Source organism: Panthera uncia (genome assembly GCF_023721935.1).
Source record: "Panthera uncia isolate 11264 chromosome B2 unlocalized genomic scaffold, Puncia_PCG_1.0 HiC_scaffold_24, whole genome shotgun sequence".
Classification (NCBI taxonomy): domain Eukaryota; kingdom Metazoa; phylum Chordata; class Mammalia; order Carnivora; family Felidae; genus Panthera; species Panthera uncia.
The window spans coordinates 7,768,286-7,786,008 of NW_026057580.1; the positions used below are offsets into that span (position 1 = coordinate 7,768,286).

The 17,723-nt window shown below is 39.0% G+C and overlaps 1 protein-coding gene across 3 annotated transcripts in view; it reads left to right on the plus strand.

The window, feature by feature from the left end:
• ILRUN (inflammation and lipid regulator with UBA-like and NBR1-like domains) overlaps positions 1-17,723 on the plus strand; it is a 95,772-nt gene that overhangs the window by 28,276 nt on the left and 49,773 nt on the right. For 2 of the 3 annotated variants that reach the window (XM_049653413.1, XM_049653412.1), the window contains exons 2-3: positions 9,397-9,551; positions 15,148-15,345. In XM_049653413.1, coding sequence (XP_049509370.1) covers positions 9,397-9,551; positions 15,148-15,345 — 353 coding nt within the window. The remainder of the gene's footprint in view (positions 1-9,396; positions 9,552-15,147; positions 15,346-17,723) is intronic. The other variant, XM_049653414.1, reaches the window with a different exon arrangement.

A 17,723-nucleotide genomic window follows, 5' to 3' on the forward strand; every position in this document is an offset into this window, starting at 1 on the left:
GCATTCATTCCTGGACTATCAGTTGTGGCTTAGAGCAGACTGATTTATTAATATGTTATGTTCTTATTTTATATGTGCTCTCCTGTGGACAAGGACAGCAATCCCAGAGAGAAGAGGCAGCTCTTCTTCATCTGTGGGCCTTTGCACGCACTCTCCCTCTATTTAACTGCTCCTTCATTCCTCTAGGTGGTTAACAAGTCCATCAGTTTTGATATGATCTTGTTAATGAAGCTTTCCCTCAGTTACTAAGTTTGAATTAGGTGTTTCCTCCTCTGTACTTTCATATTCCTTGGTTGTTTCTTCTCTGACATTTATCACATTGAGTTGTGATTATCTGTTCCCAAATCTTTCTTAATAGATTTTACATTCCTTTGTAGCAGACTTTGTCTTATTTATTTTTATGCTTACAGTACCTATAGTCGTGAATGAGTTAAAACTTAAATTTAAAAAAAATGAGTAAATGTTGTATACTTACTGATTGGCAAAGAATGAAAAACTTTGTGCTTATAATATACTTTGACAGATTCTAAGATAAATACTGTTGGTTCCTTTAGTCCTAGAAACTGTTTGGTGGGATTAGGAGATATCATTTAGGGTGATCGTGAGCATACGGATATACCACACTTGAGGTATGGTGAGGTGCCACGCGTGTCTCAACTTGCTCTCCCACTTAACCCAAATCTGAGCTTCACCATTGATTGGACTTGACATGTAAAGTGTCACCAAGAGTCACCAAGAGCTAGGGTCTTAAATAGCGAAGGATCCTATCCATACCCAAGATTTGTCTGGCTTGTTTTTTTCCCTCGAAAATAGTTGATCTTCTTCAACATGCAGTGCTGGGGCAGCTGGATAACCACAGGCAAAAGAATGAAGTTAGACCCCTGCCTTACTCCTTATACAAAAATTAAATAAAATGGGGCACCTGGGTGGCTCAGTCGGTTGAGTGTCCGATTTTGGTTCAGGTTATGATCTCGCGGTTGACGAGTTCATGCCTCGCGTGGGGCTCTGTGCAGATAGCTCAGATCCTGGAGCCTGCTTCGGATTCTGTGTCTCCCTCTCTCTCTGCCCCTACCTCTCTCATGCTCTCTCTCTCTCTTTCTCTGTCTCAAAAATAAATAAACATTAAAAAAATTAAATAAAACAGATAAATGGCCTAAATATAAAAGCTAAAACAATCACACTATTACAAGAAACATAGGGATGAATCAGCATGACATTGGATTTGGCAATCGTTTCTTAGAGTTGACATCAAAAGCATGAGCAGCAAAAGAAAAACTAGATAAATTGGACTTTGTCAAAATTAAAGCTTCTGTGTATCTAAGGACCTTATTAAAAAAGAGAAAAACCAGCTTATTTGTAAGTTGTCTATCTGATAAGGGTCTACTGTCCAGAATATATAAAGAACTCTTACAACTCATCAATAGGAAGATAAACGGCTCAGTCAAAAAATGAACAAAGGATTTCTCTGAAGAGGATATACAGATGGCCAACAAGTAAATAAGATGTTTATGGTCATTGGTCATTAAGGAAGTGCAAATCAAAACCACAGTCAGATATTACTTCACATCTAGTAGGAGGCTATAATTGGAAAAAAAAAAGTGTTGGCGAGGATTTGGAGAAATAGGAACACTTGTACATTGCTGGTGCAAATGTAAAATGGTTCTGCTATGGAAAACAGTTTGGTGACTCTTCAAAAAGTTAAGCATGGGGTGCCTGTGTGGCTCAGTTGGTTGAGTGCCTGGTTCAGGTCATAGTCTCAAGGTTTGTGGGATCCATCCTCCCATCGGGCTCTGCACTGAGCATGGAGTCTGTTTGGGATTCTCTCTCCCTCTCCTCTGCCTCTCCCCCCTCCCCTCCCAACACAAAAACAAAAAACAAAAAAAATACACACAAAAGTTAAACATAGGGGTGCCTAGGTGGCTCAGTTGGTTAAGCGGCCAACTTCAGTCAGGTCATGATCTCATGGTTGGTGGGTTCGAGTCCCACATCAGGTTTTGTGCTAGCAGCTCAGAGCTTGGAGCCTGCTTCAGATTCTGCATCTCCCTCTCTCTCTGCCCTCCCCCTGCTCATGTTTTCTCTCTCTCTCTCTCTCTCTCAAAAATAAATGAACATTAAAAAATTTTTTTAAAAGTTAAGCATGGAATTACCATATGACTTAACAGTTTTACTCTTAGGTGTGTATCTAGAGAAATGAACCCATATGCTCACACAGACAGTTGTATGTGAATGTTTGCGGCAGCATTACTCATAATAATCAACAAGTACAAATAGCCCAAATGCCCATTAACAGATGAATGGGTAAACAAAATGTGGTTGTATACATTTCATGGAATATTATTCAGCCATAGAAAGGAATGAAATACTGATCAACATACTACAATTTGGGATGAATCTTGAAAGTATAACACTAAGTGAAAGAAGCCAGACACACAAAGTCACGTATTATATGATTCCTTTCATATAAGTTATCCAGAATAGGCAGATTCGTGAGAGAGATTAGTAGTTGCCAGGGAATAGGGGGAAGGAGGAATCAGTAATGATTACTTAATGGGTGTTCTTACTGGGTATGAGGTGATGAAAAAGTTTTGAAACTAGAGGTAGTGGTTGCACAACATTGTAAATACACTAAATAACACTAAAGTATATACTTTAGTTAATTGTATGTTATTTGAATCTCACCTCAATTTTTTTTAAAAAGAGAAAATAGCTGGGGTGCCTGGGTGGCGCAGTCGGTTAAGCGTCCGACTTCAGCCAGGTCACGATCTCACGGTCCGTGAGTTCGAGCCCCGCGTCAGGCTCTGGGCTGATGGCTCGGAGCCTGGAGCCTGTTTCCGATTCTGTGTCTCCCTCTCTCTCTGCCCCTCCCCCGTTCATGCTCTGTCTCTCTCTGTCCCAAAAATAAAAAAAAAAAAAAAACAAAAAAAAACGTTGAAAAAAAAAAGAGAAAATAGTTGATCATGACATATTATCTAAAGGCACTTAGAAACTAAACTTCTGTAATGCCAGTGTTGAATTTGCAGTGTCTTTAGAATCTTTTTTTTTTTTTTAAACTAACAAGCTAATTTTATTATCTCCGATGACAAGAATTACCCAATGTAAGTTGGCTCTGGGGTTGCCAGATTTAATTTAGTGGTTTATATCATCAAGCACACAACAATTATTTCCCTCTTCCTGATTGATCATCCTTAACATATCAACCTCATCCCCATCCCAGTAGGTCTCCTCATGTTTCCAAGATGAATTCTACTTACTGAATTTTCTTGATATCTTCCAGTGGCAGGAAAAAGGGTTCCTTCTCTCTTTTTTTTCATTTGCCTTTTTATTAACTTTTCAAACCTACAGAAAAATTTAAAGAATTGTAGTGTTTACCCTTATACTTACCACCTAGATTCAGCAGTGGTAAACATTTTTGTCATACTCTGTTTTCTCTATATAAACATCTTCTGAATCATTTGAAAGTTGTAGGCGTCACAACCCTTCATCCTTAAATATTTCATCATGCTTCTCCTAAAAATAGGCATTTAAAAATTTTTTTTTTAACTTTTATTTTTGATAGAGACAGAGCATGAATGAGGGAGGAGCAGAGAGAGAGGGGGACACAGAACCCAAGGCAAGCTCCAGACTCTGAACTGTCAGCATAGAGCCCAATGTAGGGCTTGAACCCATGACCTGTGCATGACCTGAGCCGAAGTCGGACGCTTAACCGACTGAGCCACCCAGGTACCCCTAAAAATAGGTATTCTTTCAAGTAACCACATACTGAGATACAAAAATAATTTACAAAAATTTTTACTAATAAGAAATATCTAATCTGTGTTTAAGTTTCCCTAGTTGTCTCCAAATGTGTCTTTTATAACCCTTTTTTTGTGTTTTTAATAAATCAGAATCCAATCAAGGACCTCAGAGACTGTGTATTCCTTTTGGTTGTTATATCTCTTTAAATCTAGAACAGTGCCACCACCTTGCCTTTTCATGGCAGAATGCTTGGTTTTTACTTTCTATTTGGAAAAGGTATAACTGCTGATGGTAGGTAGAAAGATCAATTCTAGGGGCGCGTGAGTGGCTCAGTTGGGCATCCAACTTCGGCTCAGGTCATGATCTCACTGCTCGTGAGTTCAAGCTCCGCATCGGGCTCTGTGCTGACAGCTCAAAGCCTGGAGCCTGCTTCGGGTTCTGTGTCTCCCTTTCTCTCAGCCCCTCCCCTGCACGTGCTCTGTGTCTCTCTCAAAAATAAATAGCAACAACAAAAAGGATAAATTCTAAAAAGTAATAAAAATAATGGATCAATAGATAGCCAGGAAAAGAGGAGAGAAGAAACAATCTTGGACTTGCTAAGGCTCTAAGAAGTGGGTAAATGTTGGTGTGAACTTGCTCCTCTTAATGAAATGTTCACAAGTTCTTTTTTTTTTCTCACTGTGTTCACATACTAAATAGTGTCATCCACAAGTTAACTTTTAGGTTTGAAAATATGGAGTCTTCTTTAGCCCACTCCTGTTCCCTACCTGCAGTCATCTTTTTGGTTTAATGAATTTTTAGTTTCTTCACAGTAGTCACAAGTACTTACTTATTGACTCTTCTGGTCTCCGTGTTTAATTCCCACTGAGTTGACGTTGGAAAGCCCTAGTAAGACCCTTACCTATTTTATTGATCCCTTTTCTAGTCAGATTTTTCAATCATTCAGAGATAATTGCAGTCACACTCGTGGGCTTGTGGCCTTAGTAGCAGTATCATTGGCATTGCAAAGGTGAGAGAAACTTCTTGTGGTTTGGAATAAGTATTGCTTACAGTCCAAAGATGCTGCTGTTTGTGCTTAACTGGATTAGTTCATTATTCTGATTTCCCATTTGTGCCCAAAATTTGGGTAGTTTTCTTTTTCTCTTAAATAATTTGGATCTTTTTAAGTTTTTTGTTCAGAGAATGGAAAGAAAAGATACCTAATTTTATTTTCCTGGGAATCTGAGCTAATACTTAGACTTTTGATACTCCCTCTTGAATTCTGATTTCCTGAATTTCTTAACTCTTTTCTACCTCCATATTTTTGGATGATGTTCCTGACTATATATTCAGCACATAGATGAATTTTCTTCATAATATCAGTAATCTGACCTATGTATGTATATACATTGTACAAAAATAAATGTTCTGTGTTTGTGAATTTTTGCAAGGTTAGATACTTGACCATTTTCAGTAGTTCAATTTAAGGGAAGGTTACAACTAATTTGTTTATAGAATTTGTGATGGTAATTATTATGTTCTTAAGATCAGGTGTTCAGGGGCACCTGGGTGGCTCAGTCGGTTAGGTGTCTGACTTCAGCTCAGGTCATGATCTCACGGTTTGTGAGTTCAAGCCCCACATCAGCCTCCATGCTGATAGTGTGGAGCTTGCTTGGGATTCTCTCTTTTCCCTGCCCCTTCTGCTCGCTTGCTCACTCTAAATAAATAAAATAAAATAAATAAAATATTATTTTTTCACATATATATAAAAGAAAACAAAGTGTTCAGAGTGTTACTAGGTAATTGGAAAGTTCTGGATAAGTTAAAAGTTTTATGCCTTTGAATAAATTCTCCTAATAATTGACGGTCTAGCCTGGGGCAAATTATTTACCTGTCAGTGCATTAAGGCCTCCTCTATAAAATTAATGTTTGGCAATATTGCTTCTGAGTTACAAAACTGCATTTCATGAGAGAACACTTATCAACATCACCAAATTCTTCTACACTGAATCAGGTTAACCTGATTATCGGAATAGTTGAAGCTGTTGTGCACCAAGCCCATTTTTTATTCAAGTAGGAAAAGCTGCCTTGGGCTGATAGCCTCAGTATGAGAGGCAGTTGGTGTTACCCTTTTTGAATGTCCCTGGTTTGCTGCAGTCTGCTGGACTATAGGCTTTGTAAAGGTAGGGGCCTCGCCTGTCTTGCTAGCTGTTTTATCCCTAGTCTCAGGTTGAGTGCTTAGCACATGAATAAATGCTCATTATTAAATGTTGGTTGAACACCAACCCTAAGGCATTTACACACATTGTCTCATGCAGTCTGCACAGCCAGCCCTATAATGCCAACTTGGTAATATAAAATATAAGTCAGCCTTTTGATACAAAAAACTCAGCTTTGTAGATGAGTAAATGGACATAGATGCATAGCCCCTTGTTCAAAGACCCACAGCCAGGTGTAGGAGCTGCCTCCAAACAAAGCCAATGTAAAATTTTACCATTTTAACCATTTTTCAGTGTACAGTTCTGTGGCATTAAGTTTATTCACAGCCATCACCATCATCTTGGCCTGTGCCCTTTTCCCCGTTGGTACACTGCCTTCCTTTGTTCTTCAGGGTGCTTTTGGTTTAATCTGAAATCATGTTAAAACTTCTTCGAGTGCAAACAGTGAAGGAACCTGGAAGCTTAAACTTTCAGACTAGGCTGAATACAGAGTCTGTGTTCTCCCTTTTCCCATTTCCTCAGCCAACTCTATTTCACGTAGAATTTCTTGTTGGCTAATAATAGCTGAGTATGTTGATTTGAACGGGAATACATGCTATCATATCTACTTGTTCTCACATTGAATTGGAGCTGTTTGGTCTATTTCTTCCGTTGCTTGGTCCAGTCAGGCAGTGATCTAAGTGGTCCAAGTGGGAGAAACTGTGTACCCACATTTTGAACTGTGTACCTGCCATATGGGTTAGAGCACCACTGGGCTAAAGTCCACTCTTGGCCTTGTACTTGGGAAGTTAATTTGCTTTGTCATCCTCTACTCCTGCTTCCTGCCAGGAGTCCAGTTTAGTACTTTCATTTTCACTTTGGGATTTAAAAGTGTTTCTTAATCTTTCTCTGGCTGAATTATGTATATAATACAGGTACAAAGGAATGGTTTTGTTGACTTAGCTGTGGGATGAGTTGGTCTGTGTGAAACAAGATTTGAGTTAGGGGGACAGATTTGCGTAAGGTAGTTGAACTTATTCATGTTTCTGCTGCAGTGGTCTTGAAGTCCTTTCTGATATCAGGCAGAGCCAAGTGGTGAAATATGACACATGCTGGGGATGAGAATTGGCAATTGTCCTGAGTGCACAAATAGTTTCTTCCCTCCCAAGCATATTTTACAGCCAAGTGAACAGAAAACAATTCAGCAGGCTACTTGCTGGAGTTCTGTGGCAGAAAAATCATCTTTATAAAAGGGTGGACACATAGCTTTTACACAGAGTTTTCAGAAGAACAAAATGCAAACTAGGCTTATTTTTCTTTTCCTCATTTTATCCCTGATTCCTAAGTGTGAGACTGATTCCAGATACACTCCTAAGGCCTGTTTGTGGGTGGTAGAGGCTGGGCGTCCCCAAGTTTGACCAGTCACGTATTACTCATTTTGGATCACAGTCAGCTAGCGAAGGAAGTTGCTGAGAAGACTAAAGTCCAAGCCTTCCTATTGAATAGTCAAGCAAACAGTTTGGCCCCTGGCCCAGCTCTGCTGCATGTATATTTTATCTAGTACACACACAACAGGCAGGCAGTTGGTGGTGGTGTAATTCCAGTCAATACGACTAATATGACAGGCCACCAATGCATGAGACTTGACCTGAGGCAGCTGCTCTAAATATAGACCTCCTTTCTGGCAGCTGCAAACACCTGGAGGAGCAGGCAGGCCCCCAGCAGAAAAGTATTTGCTGTTAATAGTATGTCTGTTGAACAGTTGTATACTGTCAGAGCGTATTTCATGCTATGTTTATGTATAATTAAAAACAACCCACTGGATCCATTGGCTTATGTTTGGGTTATGTTTAGAAAAATGCAATTTGTGTTGTTGTCTACTGTGGGGACTGGAGATGATGTCACTAGTTTAAGTAAGACCTTAAGAGGAGCGGTTAATGTAATTACTAACAATTTCTTTGATCTTTCTAATGAATACAGCTTGCTCAAACCCCTTAGTGGCCTTTGGTTTCTGGCATGGATGAACACGCTGTCAATCATGTGTTTCTGTTCAATTAGGGACTCTGGTTTGTATGCTTGGTAGTTCCTTCTGACATCAGGGGGTTTATGAGTAATTAAAAAGAACACCAACATTTACAAAATGGTGCTTCCAAAACAGAAACTACAAAAGCTTATAAAAACATGTAAGAGATACTTAACCTTTCTAGTAATAAGATAAAACCATCTTAAAATAAGAAACATCAATGTTTTAATTTTTTATTTATTTTTAAAATATTTATGTTGAGAGAGAGAGAAAGCGCGTGCGCGCTAACTGTTGAGGGGCAGAGCAAAAGGTAGAGAGAATCCCAAGCAGGCTCCACACTCAGCACAGAGCCTGACACATGGCTGGATCCCATGACCAGGTCATGACCTGAGCTGATATCAAGAGTCAGGTGCTTAACTGACTGAGCCACCCAGGCACCCCAAGAGAAAACCATTTTAAGGCCTTACTGAGATCTTCCCTTTTACCTGTCAGATTGACACAGATCTAAAATTTTGGAGGAACACTGTTGATGAACAAATGAGGGAATATACACTCATACATTCTTGGTGGGAGCATTCATTAAGTGTACAGCTTTATTGAGGGAAGTTTAGATACATCTATTAAAACCACAAATCCATGCTCTTTGACCTAGCAGTATCCCTTATAGGAATTTATCCTACAGATGCATTTGCATATACATATATATATAATATATTGCATATATATATATAAACGATATGTGCTTAAGCTTATTTATGGAAGAATTAAAGATTGGAAACAAACTCATAAGTGGACTCGTTACATAAGTAATGATGTATCTGTACATTGGATACAGCTATAAAAAACAATATTCACTGTGTACTGATAGAGGAATGTCTTCATGGGAATAAAGGGAATAAAGCAAAGGACAATGTATAATATATCACTAATTGTGTAAAAGGGGAAGAAGAAAGAATATCATTTGCTTGTATATGCATAAGGAAGTTCTGGAAGGGTATTTAAGAAAGTGATATGAACAATTATGGGTATGTGTGTATAGGAAAGAAGAGATAAGATGGCTAGTTTTCACTGTACAAAACTTTCTGAACCATCTGCATGTACTGCCTTTTCAAAAAATTAAGTACTTGGAATGTTTTTTAAAATCGAGCTTTTTTGAATTCCATACCCGTACTTGCTATCCTTGTGGGTAAAAGAGAGATTTCTTCATATTGTTGTTGATGATGCTGATGTTTCTTACTTTTTATGTGGGCACCTTGGGAGAAAAGTGTTGCACAGGTTTGTTAGTCCTGGGTTTTTCCCTGTTGTTCCTCAGCCAGAATCGGTGGCTCTGAAGATTTATATACCAAGAGCCTTCGGTTTGATAACAAGTCCTGAGAAGTAAGCATTTTCCATTTGTTTGACAATCAGGATAATATACTCTGGACAGGACTAAAGTCTTTTGTCTTTTCTTTTTGTTTGTAGGAACCTACAAGCAGCAATTGGCGCCTATTATGACTTTGAGAGCCCAAACATCAGTGTGCCCTCTATGTCGTTTGTTGAAGATGTCACCATAGGAGAAGGGGAGTCGATACCTCCAGATACTCAATTTATAAAAACGTGGCGGATCCAGAATTCTGGTAAATGGATAACAGGCAATTCTTCATTGCCCAGTTTTTTTGTTTTGTTTTGTTTTGTAGTTAAAAGAATTAGGGAAATGTTTTAGCTTCAGGAATGTGCTTTGGTAATTCTGAGCTTTTTCATATACATGATACAGTACTTTTTTATGCTGGTGTGATGACCAAACATCAGTGAAATGTCCCCTGCTTTAGATCAGGAAAAATAATTTAGATCTTTCATCCTTTTTTTTTTTTTTTCTTTCAATTTAAGTGTTGATGCCTCTAAACAATTCAATATTCATTTGATACCAGGAGCTAGGCCTGTGTGTAGTGATGGTATTATCTTCACCTGTACAGTTCTACTCCATCATTTTAATTCTGCTCTAATTAATCTTCCAGTTCTTTCCAGCAGACTAGAGGAGGTACATCCTTGAATAGAACAAGGTAGTTAGAAAGAGCTGTGAGCATCTGCTCTTTTGAAAGCTCATTTCTTTATAACCATAAGGATGATTCTTTATGAAATTTCCTTGAGGTATCTCTCTACAACATTAATACCACTTTGAAAATAGGGTAAGAAATGTGGGGATTTGTTCAGAATGGGAAAGATGAAAAGATTGAGAAGTTTTTTTTTAAAGCATTGTTTTGATGTACTGCTGACTTTAAGGAAAATTAAAAATAAGTTAACAATAGTTCTTTGAAAATGGTATCTGGTAACAGTTAATTATCTTTTACTTGTTATTATAATGACTTTTTAAATTTGAATGGGTTTAGTATTGCTAATTTCGTCCAGTAACAATGCTGCTGACTGGATGAGGATGCTTTAACTTCCTTGTTGCTAAGGACTGAACAGGGAAATTCTGAGAGATGGAAAACTAAGCAAAAGGCATATTTAGCTAAAAATCTGTGGGTGTGGGGGAACCCTATCTAGCAAGGTGTGATGTGAGCTGATTCAACTCTTGGGACTCAAACCTGTAAAAGTGACCTTTTATTGACTGTTTACTTTTCAGTTCTTTAGACTTTAATTTTTTTATGATGGGAAAAAACTGACTACACTAGCCTTTTATATATAATGTACCAAATTGTGATTCTTAGTTTTTCTGGCTTATTTAGAAGTAACTCTCCCTTGGATGGAGGTTCAGTATGCCACTGAGGAAATGCATATAGTCTGGATTGACCCAGTGTTGTAGATGATAGGGGACATTCGTGGCTTTATAAAATTTTTAGTAGCTTCTTCTCCCTTTTGGTTACAATGGTGTGGGGCATCGTTAGTTTGAGAAGCACATGGTAATATGGAAAAATAGCCATGTTTTCTATTTTTTTTGAAATTCTTTTTTTTTTTTAAAGGTCGTTTATTTTTGCCTAATTTCTTTCCCTTTTGAGAGGGTCTGATTTCTTTCTCACTTTTCTTAATGTTGTGGGCTTTTAAAAATATTATAACAGCCTCTTTAGTTCAGCTTCTGTTCATCATATTTCTGCTCTGAATTACTAAAACCTGCTGTGTTGCTGGTCAAAACTCCTTTTGAAACTTATACATGAATAGGTTTTATTTCATGAAAAAATTTAATCTAAGACCTCTTTTATTTGTACTGAAAACACTGAAAACAGTCAGGCTTTCCGTGAGTTCTTCATTGCGTTTTTAAATATTGAAAGTTCTTAGAGTACTGTTGAAATATTTAAAATACTGTTTGGTTGCAGAAACCATTTTGTATTTCAGAAAGGCTCTTGATACATCTGCTCACTCACTAGACAGTTCCTTGAGTTAATGGGAGATTGGGAGAGATTGATCTAAAATGGCTAGAATGTCAAATCAGAGCCCCAAAGAGCCTGCCTTTCATCTTGACTTGGAGAGAACCTGTACTGGTGGGCCTGGCTGCATTTTTCTGCCTACTTTTGTATAGTATCTCCAGTTTAAAGTAGCCTCTGGGTCTGCAGTCTTTCTTCCTGTGAAAGGACATTTTTTGCCTGAACACCTCTTGAAAAGTTGGACAGCAGTTGGCTGGAGATTTTACCCTTCAGGTTACTTTAAACATGTAGATTTTTGTATCCTTCTGGAAATTGTTCAGTTGTAAAATAGTATTGTATCTGTACACTAAATGCTTTCCATTTGATTAAGGAGAAACTGGCGTCCCATAACTAAGGAATCGGTATGTTATTAAAGAGTAAGAGGGAAAACATGCACGTGTACTGGTTCTTTAGCATCATTCTAATCTGGCCTGAGTTCTTTCTGGAAATAGAGTAACACAGAAGAAGGGCAGGCCTTAGCTATTTCTCCTCTGACTCTTTTCCTCTCATTCATAACCTTCTCTAAGAGATAAGTGCTCACTGAAATAGTTTCACAAATAATTTTCATGGCATCTTTCTGCTGTTATGTTTTAGGCATGCCAAGCATTCAAATATACAACAGGTGAGATTGATAGGAACTGCATACAGCTGTCCCAACAGTTTCCCCAAAGAAGATGGACATCACACATTGTTTAAAATTCAACTTTTAATACTGTTTAAATCCTTGGTTTCAGACCGTAGAAAAACAGAAGCGAGACATTTAATGACAGACGCAGAATCCCAGGATCCAAACCTTTGGCACTATATAAGTACTAGAAGCTTGGGAAACTCAATCAGGAAATCTTACCATTAAAATGGAAAGTAAAAATTTGAAACTGCCCTCCATGGTGAAAGTAGATAATTTTCCTTACCAACACTTACAGCTTCCCAGTTGTTACAGCCATGCTTTATTGTCCAACTGTAGTGAATGTTAAGCTGAGCATGTTATGGTAAACTCTGGTGTTCGTGGATTTTGGTGAAGTAGTTGAGATTGTGATGTGAGAAAGTGGCTTCAGAGTCAACTTTATTTTTTGTGAACACAAAACAAGGGTTAAGAAAAGTCCTTGAGAGAGAACAACTGTTTTATCCATTTTTCTTTTGACTCCTTGAAATATTTAATTTCTACCTTTCTCTTCAGTATGACTATAGAGAAGGTAATTCTGCTTCATCCATTCAGCAAATAGTGACAAGATCAATGAAAGTCCCTTTTTGCATGTAGCTTAACTTGAAATGTAATCTCCAAGCTTATGGGGGTTAAAAAGAATAGAGGAGCTTCACTGAGGTTTTTTTACTTCCTCATTGCTCTTTGGATGTTCCTTACTGTCTCCAAACTATTTCTATAATCACTTATACCTAGTAAGCCCAGGCTTTCTGGAACTGATAAGACTTTTATCTCATTTTTGCCATGTTCTCTATCATCTCAAAATTGCCATATTGCAGAATTTTTTTTGTTTCGTATTTACTTTTTATTTGTTTGAATAAAATTACACTCCACAATAACTGGAGAATCACAGCCTTGATCCTATACGTGCTTATGGTACTTAACTTGGGAAGTTATAAAACACAAATTAGTCTTTCTTTTCTTCTAGATGTATCTATCCCCCATTAAGCCATTTTGTAACTGAGACTTAATTTGAAACCCTGTTGTATTATATTTCTCAAATCCAGATTTTAGGTATGCTGGTAGTCGATACAGGTCACCAGTATTTCTCTTTCCTCTGTATTAAGAACCGGTATCTTTGATCTCTTTAGAGTTTACCTATCCTAACAGGCTGTAAAACTGTATGTTGTGGTTGTGAACTCTCAGAAGGGAAATGATTGGTTCTTCACTTATAGCAGATTAACACTTTGGAGTTGATGGTGGATAACTCATCCAGTTTTTTCTTCTACATGCCTCTAGGTAACACATTACTAGAGTATTTGGTATACTAAAAAAGATGAGGACTGTAACTGTATAGTTTGTTGATCATTTACTGTTTACCAGCGAACTCAGTTCCTCTGGAGTATGGCAGCACTCCCTATTTCGTGTAGCTGACAGATCTGACTGACTGGGTTGTTTGTGGTTGTCTGCTCAGGACAGCCCAGTATGTCCCACATCCAGACAGTCTTGTTTTCCTTATTTTCTTAGACATTCAAAAACAGATACATTCTCGGGTTTTCATACAAATAGATGTTGTCTTGTTTCAGGTGTGTGTGTATATGGGTGTGTGTTTGAAAGAAAAATTGTGAATTTGACCCTAAAACAGTAGTGTAATTTTCCTCTTGATCTTGGTCTTTAGAGAGACTGACATTTTCCAAGGTGCTTCATGCCAGCTGCTTCTATTCTCGACCTAAGACAAATATGCTTTTGCCAAGGCCATAGGCCCCAGAAATGAAAAACAGAATTTGCATGTATTGCCAGGGTATCATCTACAGCCTTTCCACCGGCAGCACCTGCCCTTTGTGGTGTTAACTTGGGAGGGCACTTTGCCGGCAGGTGTGTTTTTTAGGAGTGTGTGACAAAACATAGCGCCCGTTGCTTCATCTGCTACCCCTTAAGACCCAGGAACCACGGAGTGTGCTATTCGTTATGGGGCTGAGGTCTCAGCAGTGGAGCTGTAGTTGCTTTTTTCTCTGGTTCCCTTTTCGATCGTGAGTCATCAGGTATATCAAAACCAGTCTGGCACTTTGAGAACTAGGTACTAAGGCATGCTAGAATACTCTTAGAAGAGAAATTTCAAGCGTGCTTTGTCCTGAGAGTCTGGCCATATCTATCTTTTCACAGTGGTGTATTTTTATAATGAATGTATATATCCCCCCAAAAGATATATAGAGGTTTCTGTCTACAGCAAAAAAAGGAGTATATTGGAGAAACTTCACAGGAAAGATAACCTCTAGTCACTGTGTGGCCCTATGACTTGTCAGAACAAAGTATATGGATTTCTCATTTTGAACTCGTTTTCATGAAAACAGGTACACAGGAAGAGGTACGCAAATAAGATCTTTGTCACTTCCAAAGGAGGAAAGATATTCCAGCTAATGCCTTTTCTCTGTATTGCCATTCCTATCCTTTATACAAGTATGTCTGGCTGCTGTCATCCCCCCTGAGACCACAGTTCATTGTGTTATTAACGAGGGGAGTTACCTGTTCCTATTTTCCCCACTACTATTAGATTCTGAAAAAGAAACTTTCACTTGACTCCTCTGTCTTGTATTTGCAGAGTCTCTTGAACCTTGGTCTTTTCATAGTTATGGACGCCAGAAGAAAAGTCATACATCAGGGGAAATGTTTTCAAATGAAAATAATACAGAAATTATTCCTCATGTGTTTCATCCTCTTGCCTTGCCTTGATAGAAAAAGTAGGGACAATCAGATGTATGTATTTTTACTTTGAATGTCAGCTTAAAAAGTTCAAGTGAAAATGGGCATGTGTTACCTCTTAGTAAAGAAAGCAGGCCTCCGAAGATGTGGGCCTGTGCTTCATTTCCATGGCTCTTTGTGGACATCATTCTTAGGTTCTATGGATTCAGTGTGACGTATGGCCTTCCCTGGGGTCCCCTGAAACACATCTTCTTGAGGAACTGCCTTGCTTTGGTCATATGTCCTTTATCTTAGGGATAGACTGTTGGTCAGAGGTTGTTAACTCTGATAATCCTTCTGATCAGTCTTGTGACATTATCTAGCTCAAGGATATGTGGCTAGGTTCACGTATGTGTGAAAGACCGAGAAAGAGGCCTCTTCTACAGTTGTGTAATGAACTGCACCCGGCATAGGACCACTAATTGCCTAACATTTTTTTCTTTTGCTTGAACTCAGGGGCAGAGGCCTGGCCTCCAGGGGTTTGTCTTAAATATGTCGGGGGAGACCAATTTGGACATGTGAACATGGTGATGGTGAGATCGCTAGAGCCCCAAGAGATTGCAGATGTCAGCGTCCAGATGTGCAGCCCCAGCAGAGCAGGAATGTATCAGGGACAGTGGCGGATGTGCACTGCTACAGGACTCTACTATGGAGGTGAGTATGTCCTTGTGCAGCCCAGGGTGAAGGAATTAAGGTAATATCTTCCAGCATTCCCAGTGTTGCTCACAGAGCCTGTCAAATTACATAACAAGGCATGGCCTCTTTTAAACAGTCACCCCATGCAGGTAAATGACTTGAATTTAATGACTAATTGATTCAGTCTAGTGCTCTCCCTTTTACACTAGGAAGTTAAAATTTAGCAAAGTGCATGAGATATATATATATCTTGCATTCTAAACAGTGATTTAGTAGTGCTGCTCTTTTTCTTATATAATCTAGTAGGTGCTGTAAGAATACTGAAGGCAGTCCTTGCTCTCAGAGTCTCTAGATAGAAGTCATGTGAAAAGAGGTAATGCACAAAATGTGCACTCTTCTCCCAACCTGAGGCCCTGTCGACACCTCTCACTCCTTCTCGTTATTGCCATACTTTTTGAGCAGAGTGAGCTACACTGTCTCTTGCCTTTTTCATCTGTTCTTCAGCCTAGTCTGTTCTTTACCCGCTCCAGTGAAATGAAATCAGACTACCCAGTTTACAAATCCAATAGGCACGTAGTCTTCGCACTAACTGACCCTCTGTCGTTGGGCACCGTACTCCAAATGTTTTTTGAATTGTGGACCTTCCTAGACTCACATGATATCAGTCTTGTTTCTCCTCCCCTGAATGATCTTTCTCTGTCTCTGTCTAGTCTCATCTTTGCCCTGAGATTCCTAGATTCTGAGCTGGGTCCTGTTCCTGCTCAGTTACCTCATCCATCCACACGGGTTCAGCTGTCAGCAGTACAGCTTACATGGCGATGTTCAGATTCATATCTGTGGCTGCAGACTCTTTTTGGAGCTCCAAACCTGTGTTTGAACTGCTTATGGACAGAACACTTGGACATCCTGTAGGTTTCCAAATCTTAATATTCCCAGGCAAAACTTACATTCTTCTCCTCAGCACCCCACTGAGGTGATCAGGCAGGATCGTTGGGGTCATCTTTTGTTCTGTCTTACTGTCCTTCATTACAAATCAGTTCCTATTGGTTCCACTATGTCCTGTGTCCTGGTAATCCAAAGAAAAATAAATGGTAAATAGTTACTGCCCTCAGGGAGTTCCTAAGTGGACTCCAGGCCAGTTGGATCTTTGGAGTGTGTTCAGGGGGTCCTGGAATCAGTGTTCTTCTATGTGTTTTTGCAGCCAGTGGAAACTTTATATATTTTTATAGCCTCAAGAAATTTTAATGTTAGAAAGGGTGTCTCATAGTGCTTATGTGACATCATTCTTTGCCTAGAACCTTCGTGCCTACTGTAATGGAGCCAACTCCCTTGGCATGGGGCTTAAAGCTCCTCACGATCTGGCCTCGTTTTCACTTTCATCTTCGGTCTCCTCTTCACTCCCCCACAGCCAGCCCCCAAAGACGCCACATGCTTTCACTTCTCCCTGCTCTTGCTCATGTTCCTATGGCCAGAAATCCCTTTTTTCTTCTTTCCATTAAACTTCTGCTCATCCTTGGGGCCCTGATGAAGTCACCATTGCTTCTTCCCCCTTCCTGCCTTGCTCACTCTCCCCACTGCTCCATGGAAATCCATCCCTCCTTTTTTCATTAATATTATGCACAGGCTTGGTTATACTTATTAACACATTGTATTGTAGGTGTTTCTTTTTTTTTAAGTTTATTTTTTTATTTTGGGAGAGAGAGAGCGAGAGAGAGAGAGAGAGAGAGAGCGCACAAGCAGGGGAGGGGCAGAGATAGAGAGAGGAATAGAGAGAGAATTCCAGGCAGAGAATTCTGACAGTGCAGAGCCTGATGTGGGTCTCGAGCTTATGAACTGCAAGGTCATGACCTGAGCCGAAATCCATTGGTTTAACAGACTGAGCCACCCAGGTGCCCTTAGGTGTTTGTTTACTTACCCTTTTCTCCTACTAGACCGTGAATTATTTGTTGGATAACAAATGAATATGCAATCATATATTAGAATGCAGAAACTATTTGTCCCTTTCCTTCTGGACTCTCTTTTCAGGCCACTTCTAAAAACCTTTGTACCTGCACAGTTGGAAATACAGTTGACCCTTGAACAACGTGGGGGGTTAAGTGTGCTGACACCCCCACACAGTCGAAAATCCACGTGTAATCTTTGGCTTCCCCAAAACTTTACTAATAACTTTGTTGACCAGAAGCCTTACTGATAACGTTAAAACATTAAGTCGATTAACACATATTTTGTAGTTATATGTGTTATATACTGTATTCTTATAGTAAAGTAAGCTAGAGAAAAGATGTCATTCAGAAAATTGGGAGAGAAAATACATTTACAGTAATAAAAATAAGTATATATATGTGTGTGTATATCTATATCTATATCTATATCTATATCTATATCTATATCTATAT